Source organism: Cicer arietinum, chromosome 4 (assembly GCF_000331145.2).
Source record: "Cicer arietinum cultivar CDC Frontier isolate Library 1 chromosome 4, Cicar.CDCFrontier_v2.0, whole genome shotgun sequence".
NCBI classification, from domain to species: domain Eukaryota; kingdom Viridiplantae; phylum Streptophyta; class Magnoliopsida; order Fabales; family Fabaceae; genus Cicer; species Cicer arietinum.
This window is the reverse complement of record NC_021163.2, coordinates 4,825,731-4,833,875: the sequence shown is the minus strand read 5'-3', so window position 1 is coordinate 4,833,875 and position 8,145 is coordinate 4,825,731. Positions and strand designations below refer to the sequence as shown.

The 8,145-nt window shown below is 27.1% G+C and overlaps 1 protein-coding gene across 1 annotated transcript; it reads left to right on the top strand.

Annotated features, from left to right (window-relative positions):
- The first annotated feature begins 3,352 nt into the window (after window positions 1-3,352).
- On the top strand, window positions 3,353-6,390 carry LOC101498926 (auxin-responsive protein IAA16). Its single transcript, XM_004495745.3, has 4 exons — window positions 3,353-3,757; window positions 5,375-5,752; window positions 5,838-5,899; window positions 6,004-6,390. The coding sequence occupies exons 1-4, from the start codon at window positions 3,477-3,479 to the stop codon at window positions 6,039-6,041; spliced, it is 759 nt and encodes a 252-aa protein (XP_004495802.1). The 5' UTR covers window positions 3,353-3,476; the 3' UTR covers window positions 6,042-6,390.
- Window positions 6,391-8,145: the final 1,755 nt, after the last annotated feature.

Sequence of the window (8,145 nt, the reverse complement as noted above, 5' to 3'; positions counted from 1 at the left end):
TATTTTGTATCAAATATCAAACTAGTATATTTTCCTTAGGTTATCCAAAATTATATATATAAGAATATTCTTTGTGTGATGTATAATATTTATAAAAAAGTTATATATATGTTTTTGTCTGTACAATATTATATATTTTATTACTCCAATTGTATAGTAACTAAACATTACATAAAAAAAAAACATGTGCATATTCAGTTGTAAAAAATAATATAATTATATTAATGAATAAAAAGGATGACCTATATACAAATCTATAATTTATTAAATCAAATTTTAATATCTTCATCAAATTTGAAATAAATAAGTGTCAGTTGTTTTAGTAAAAATAGAAATCAATAATACATATTTTATTTGTTTCAAATATAAAAGATAGTTTTTTATATTTAAATTAAATACATTACATTAATATTACTTGTTTATATTTTAAAACGAAAGAAATATAAAACTAATATAATGAACATAGTGAAAAATAAAAATTAATTCTTAGAAACAAACACGGTAGTTTAAAAATCAAATTTGAAACATTTAAAAATAAAACTTTGTTTATCAAATTTAAAAATTATAAATTAATAATAAAAAATTAAATATTGATAACTTGTTGTAAAAAGTTTTGCTTTGATAAAAAAATTGTTTTACAAATAGAGTTTGTTGAAAAAAGATTACAAATAAATAAAAATTTGGAATTAATAGGAAAACGACATCTGGCATAAATATTTTATTGATGATTTAGGAAGTAATATGTATATTGATGATGATATTGATGCATTGAATGTATCAAATCAACTTTATTTGACCCATATATATCTCTTAATTTTTTTTTTTGACGAGATATATCTCTTAATTTCTTTGTTCTCTTTTACTCACCCTAAAAGGTAGACAAAGAGTATAATCATAATAATACTATATCACAAAAGTAATAAAATAATACAATCATATTTTTAATAAATCAAATAATATTCATTCATAAATCTATAAACAAAAAAACAATATAAATTTGCTTAAAATTAAAAAAAAAATGAATTTATAAATAACTTTAAACATCGCTGTTAATAGTATAAATAATAAAATATTTATTAATTTAAAAAATTAAAGTAATTAAAATATTAATATTAATGTCTTTAAATTTATAATATTAACGCTATTAAAGTTGTTTGATTAATATGTTAAACGAAACAAATATTGTAACAAGATTAAAAAATCAATAAAACTACACAAAAATGACAAACAAAACAATGTCACATTAAAGTAACCGAATATTATAAAAACACAATAAAAGGACCAAATATATGTGGCGAAAATCCTTTATTTGAATTAAAAGATTAAAAAAACACACAACATAAATAAATAATTTTAAAGCATCAAATGATTTCAAATCACTCGTTTTCTAAGCAGAAAATGAAAAAGAGTTAGTGATAAATTTTTTTCTAGGTGGCCAAATTTTAATACAATTATATAGTACAAATGTTGGAACTCTACTAATATTTTTAAAGGATTTTAATAATAAATTCCTTTGATATACATTTTATTGAAGTATAAAGTATTCTCTATCCTCGATAGAGAACTATTCCATCACCTTAATTTATTTTTTATAAAAAAAATTATAAAATCATTTTTCTGTTTCATGCACATGATTATTCAAATGTAATTTTATCCTCTTTGACATTAGTTGTTATTTTCATTATTATGTTTCGGGGGACAAAGGGAAACAACTAGACAAACTTTAAAAAGAAAAGTTAAATGCAAAAAGATTCCTTCACTGACCATGTGTTTTTAGCTAATTTTTAATCTTTTTGCTTTTGTTGTTTAAGCATGCAATACATGAATTACAAAAATTTATATTATAAATTATAAATTTTATGAAATATGTTGTGCAATTTTTTAATGTACTATTTATTATCTATAATACTAATCAAGTTCCCTAAGAAAAATAAATAAATAAAAATATTATATAGAAAATATAATTAATAATAATTTTTTAAATAAAATAAAATAATAATATTGACTAAAACCAAAAACTAATGGAAAGGAATGAGAAAATACCAGTAACAGTTTTATCACAAAAGCATGGAATTTTTTTCATGGACAAGTATTCAGAATTATGCCCGAAGAGTCCATTCGGACTGAATTTATGTGCCTTCGACCAAATTCAACTTACAAAACGTTGTGGAATTTTGATGTGATTATATCATCATCATCAGGCGATGATCTCAGTATCACAACGAAATGCACATGGATTTCAACACAATTCCCTGCCCCTTTTACTTTAATGACACTGTTATATAAAGGATTTTCTTTCTTTACCAATAAGGTATTCCCCTAACTTGCGTGTTTTTGTATGTGCACTATTGTGCTTCGTTGCTTCTACTCACTCTTCGATATCTACTTAGCCTCATTAGCATCTTTTGTGGAAATATAATACACAAACCATCTAAGCCACGCACAAAAGGTGACATACACCAAAAAAAATCTTACATTAACTAAAAATCAAAGGTAAATGTAATTTATGAAAGAACATTTGTTAATCCACTTAGATTACTTTTTACAAATGACAACACCATGATAGATTATACAAACCCCAAAACAAAACAATATATAAAAAATATAGTGCTATAAATTTATGATCCAAATATTAGGGTCATATATAAGAATCAGATCCACGAAGGACTTAAGTCTCTTACGATAGATGACACTCATTTAATCTCAACTTGAACTACTATTTTGGTATCTAAAAGTTTTATATTATTTAAAAATCAAGAGAAATTATATTTTATAAACACTCACGCTTAGTCAATTTTTTTTTAGAGCTAATATACCTTTGTGTCATGTTATACATATATATTGCTTAATTCGTCTAATTTTATATTTTATTTAAGTTTTGTATAATTCTAAGGAAAATTATTAATTATATGATTTTAATAATAAATAAATTTTATTACTAAAATATTTTTATTAATTATAATTAATTTAGAAGTTTGATAAATTGAAATATAATAAATAAAAATATATTAATAAAAAAATTAAAAAAAATAAAAATAAGATAAGAAAGTAGTACATATACCAGTAGACTACAACAATGTATAGATTAGGATTGTTATTTAGTCGTAATTATTTATGTAAAAAAGGTTAGAATTGGTAATTGGTGGGTAGCAAAGAAAAGGGCAGACAAGTAGGGGCACGGCCAAACTGGGATGTCCACTACCCAAACAAACTACAATCATTCTTATTATTACATCATCCATTACGTCAATCTCCCGACAATCCTTGGATGATCCAACCATTGAGAAATCATACACGTGTCAACATCTCATATCATTTGGTTCCCCCGTACCCCTTCAATCCATAGTATATCACCAAAAAAACCATCCTCCAAACCGCTCAATTCCCAAATTCCGTGCTTAAAAGCTTTCAACTTCCTCTAAACAAAAAAACGTGTCTGTGTTATTTTTTCTGACTAAGCGAGTAAACAGAAAAAAATGACTAGCGTAACGGAAACAGAGCGAGACAACTACAGCATGATAAATTTCGAAGAAACAGAGTTACGACTCGGTCTTCCTGGTGGCTCAGCGAGTGAACACAGCGAGTCACCTATTAAAACCAGTGGTGGAAAGAGAGGTTTCTCAGAAACCTCTAATGTTGATTTGAAGCTTAATCTTTCTCCCACTAATGATTCTGTTTCACCTTCCTCAACTATACCTCTTGTACCTGCAAACAAAGTTAAAGACAAAACTTCTACTACTGCGCCTCCTCGCGCTAAGTAAGATTTTCTTTATTTCTCTCCTGCTTTACCTCGATTTCAATTTTATACTTAATACAACTTTTTTTGTTGTTCTTAATTAATTTTGTAATTTGTAATATGAAGTGAACAATTAATTATCTAGGTTTTATAGGAGATTGAGATAGGTAAGGTAATAGAACACGTGGAAATGATATTTTCCTTGTTATTTAGATATGAATTATGTTAAGGATTAAAACACTTTGTTTAATTTGTGCAACACTATTCCGAACGGGAATCTTATTAGAAAGAGCGTGTCAACTTTACCTTGTTCATAAAATACAGATTATTGAGAACTCAAACACAGGAAAACCATAGATTCATATTTATTTGAACTTATCAATTGGAAAGATTACACAGATGTAGTAACAAGTTTTAACTAGGTTAGATTTTTTTTTTTTTAATTGGTAGAAAATCACTTTAATTAAGACATTTGATACTCTAATGCTATGAAACGAGAGTAATCTTGGTTCATAGGTTTAAGTTCCCGTCCAATTGCACCTTAAGTTGTTTACCATCTCCAAGGGTGTATTCGGGAGGGAGCGAATTGTGATTCTCCCCCAAAATTTATCATAATGATATTGTTTTTTTTTTAAGGGAATAACTTCATGTTAGGAAGTTGCTTGTGAGTAAAGTTCACGGTTGCAATTATATTTCTTGCTCCTTAATTTTCGGGTGAATTCAGTCTTACAACTTGATATAATTTGTTGCTACATGACAATTTTGGTAGTTTTGTTCCGTGTTCTAAACATATTGTTCGAATATGATTGTAAAAAATTATTAGCAATTTGACTACCAGTAAAAAGAAAAAGAAGCAACTTGACTAGAATTTAATTGAACATGAAAAAGAAGCAAACACTATTCTTTAAAATTTAGTTTAAAATTATTTTATAGTCTTATTTTGAAAAGTTTAACTCTAATCTACATTATAATATGATATGATATCTGCGCAATTAAATGAGAATATATTAATTGAGAAAAAAAGAATATAATTAAAAAATGAATCCCACTAGCAAACTTTTTTAGTGAAAATAATATTTAAACTTGGCGTCAATATTTGATTTGATTAGATTAGATTAGATTAGGTCCGTATAAATAAATATTAAAATTTTGTAGTTAATCATGTAGCTAGTGTGAGAATGAATTCTAAAAACATGATTTGTTTAATAAAAAAAGAATAAACGTGGAGTGGATGGGCATCGTATATAAGTAGAGCAGTAGTAGTTAATTAATGAGGGAATGGTGGAGAAGAAAAGAAAAATCTGAAAATGCGATGGAAGAAAAAAGTATTACAGGGCGGCGGAATAGGTTGGCAAGCAATATTATTTTAGTTGGATTTCTTTTGCGGATGGCATGGTTGGTTGTCGGGTAGACAAAGGAAAAAGACAAGACACATGGAATCTTTACTTTTTCCATCCACTCAATTTCTGAATTCCCCTAAAGGATAAAAAAGTTGAAAATGATAGTCCACACGTCTGTCTTCTCTCTCTGCGTGTCACCTACACATTTCTAACTATTCCTCCAATAATTTAAGTAACTTTGAAAATATTTTGTTTTTAATTAAATCTCTAATTTAACTAATGAATATTGAATTTGCAGGGCACAAGTTGTGGGTTGGCCACCAGTTCGATCCTTCAGAAAGAACATAGTGAATGTTCAAAAGAGCAACAATGAAGTAGAAGCAGAGAAGAAGACTAGTGGTAGTGGTGGTGGGAATGGAGCGTTTGTGAAGGTGAGCATGGATGGAGCACCTTATCTACGCAAGGTGGACCTCAAATTGTACAAAAGCTACCAAGAGCTGTCAGATGCGCTGGCTAAAATGTTTAGTTCCTTCACAATTGGTAATTGTGGGTCCCAAGTTACCAAAGACTTCATGAATGAGAGTAAATTGATTGACCTTTTGAACGGTTCTGATTATGTACCAACATATGAAGACAAAGATGGTGATTGGATGCTTGTTGGTGATGTGCCTTGGGAGTGAGTACTAGTCTTCTTTTTTCACCTTCATTTAATCATAATAAGAATCTTGTTAATTTCATGCTAACCAACACAAATTTCACAGAATGTTTGTTGGATCATGCAAGCGCCTCCGCATAATGAAAGGTTCTGAGGCAATTGGCCTAGGTTAGTTATTATTGTTAAACAATATCATACTGATTAATTACATATACCAAATTAAGTATAAAACCATATGGAATATCTTATCCTAAATATATTGTTAATTACAGCACCAAGGGCAGTGGAAAAGTGCAAGAACAGAAGCTGAAACCCCTGTCATGTTCCGACAAAATATTCTACTTCTTGTTGATCATCGATCAGCGTCCCAAGGAAGCAAATTTGGCTCGAGTAAGGTCGAGGCTAGTATAGGAATAAGAGTTTTTAATTATATTATTATTATTATTATTGTAATGTGTCTGTGCTATCTTTTTGTATTTTTTTCTTCCTATATGTGTATTATATGAACGATAAAATAGTTGGAAATTCATTAGGGACAAGAAATGATATAGAAGATGTTTATATGACCCAGTTTTTGTTTCAAAGGGAAAAAATATGTGACTCTGTCTATTGCCAGCGTGTGCTTGACTAATAATTAATAATGTCAATGTTTCCAATTATATTTACGGGTTTTGTCCCCCACCATTTTATATTGTACATTAATATGCGTGACAATATATATGCATATCATCCGTATACATATCCTATTTATTTCGTATGGAGTTTTGTGAATGCTATGCAAGATCCTTAGCATAATGTACAACATGTTCTTGTCTGTCAAGTTGTAATGGACCTAATTGGTTGAGGTATTATTGCCTTTAGATCCATGGACATGGTGGACCCAGGCCATGTGCTTTCTGTTACGACCTTCAATTGAGGGATCCACTACTTTATTTCACATGTTCCCTCTTATTTCTGATTTAATATTTTCATCACTCACTTTCTATGATGGAATGGATGGCTATCCTTAAAAATTATTCGTGATAAGGTATAGGGTGATTAATTATTTAATGAGGGTGGTGTGGATATGAGTATATTAATACCCAATTTTTTTAAAACGTCAATGATAATATTATTATTTATTATTGGGTGAAAATCAAAATTTTAATTTCCCTTATCTCTCAACCCTTTATTATTTTTATTCCAACCACCAAACCAATATTATAACTTCAATTTTTATATCTTTTGTCATGTGTTTTTTTTTTCTTTTCTAATTTGTCTCTTCTTATAAGTCTATTTGAATTTTTATACCCATTTGTCATGTAACTTTTCCACAGTTGTCTCCTTATAAATTTATTTTGCAATTATTACATGTATTAAAACAATTTTTTTTTATATTGATGTGCTAAACTTCGGCCTCTCAGCTTCTATGGCATGTAGTAATATTGATAAGGATTATTAAATAAAACTATCTAGTAATTTGTGTTTGTAAACTTAGTGATCATGATAAGGATTCAATTATTATAAGCTGACGAGGATTCAGATACAATATAATGAAATTCAGCCAAAAAAATAAAGTTTACATTACATACTCAGTAAGTATAAACCAAACGAATTAAGGGATCAAAATCTTACAAAATATCCCTATTAATGTTATTGAAGGAGACGTATATAAATTATAAAAAAATTTGTAAGTGGTCAATCAATTATGAAAAAAAATAAAATTATCTTGAAATGAGGTATCATCATTTCATCATAAATTCTTTATATATAAAAAAAAGAGGTCAATATCATTAATATTACTTATCGAGAACCTGTTTATTGTTTGTAAGATTAAATTAGGGTGGCATATTCATTCATTTATCCATCATCCATTTAATTAATTCAACTTTAAATTCATCAATTTCATCTACCATATAATAAAAATATTAATGGGTTGAATTTAATTCACCCATTTAAGAATATAGTAGATTTCAATCCATCCAATCTTCATTCAAAATTCAATAGATCACATTTTGTTTAATCACCGGAGAGTTGTTCACCATTGTGAACTTTTCAAAGCTCTACCTCCTCAACCACTACTTTTTAAATTAATAATTATTAATTACACAACCTGCGTTTTTAAAATATAATATAAAAACTGATTTTTCAAACAATTAAAAAAATGTATTTTCTTTTTCAAACAAAAATCAGTTTTAAAATTATGAAATTACTTCAAAAAATTAAAAAATTTAAATAATATAAAAATATTTTCAATTCTTTTGTTTGTAAAAAACAGTTTTGTAAAAAATAAATAAAACTATTTCTAAAAATAATAAAAACTATTATTACAATATATATAATTTATTAAAACGGTTAAAGAAACTCAAAAGAAAACAAAAATTACTTTTTCAAAAATTTAAAAATATATAGATCGTAATTATATCTGTATGTAT

Excerpts from the sequence above, each read along its gene's own strand:
- LOC101498926 (XM_004495745.3), top strand. The coding sequence starts at position 3,477 with ATGACTAGCGTAACGGAAACAGAGCGAGACAACTACAGCATGATAAAT. Across the intron at positions 3,758-5,374 it reads ACTGCGCCTCCTCGCGCTAA|GGCACAAGTTGTGGGTTGGC; the intron begins GTAAGATTTTCT and ends TTGAATTTGCAG. Across the intron at positions 5,900-6,003 it reads TTCTGAGGCAATTGGCCTAG|CACCAAGGGCAGTGGAAAAG; the intron begins GTTAGTTATTAT and ends TGTTAATTACAG.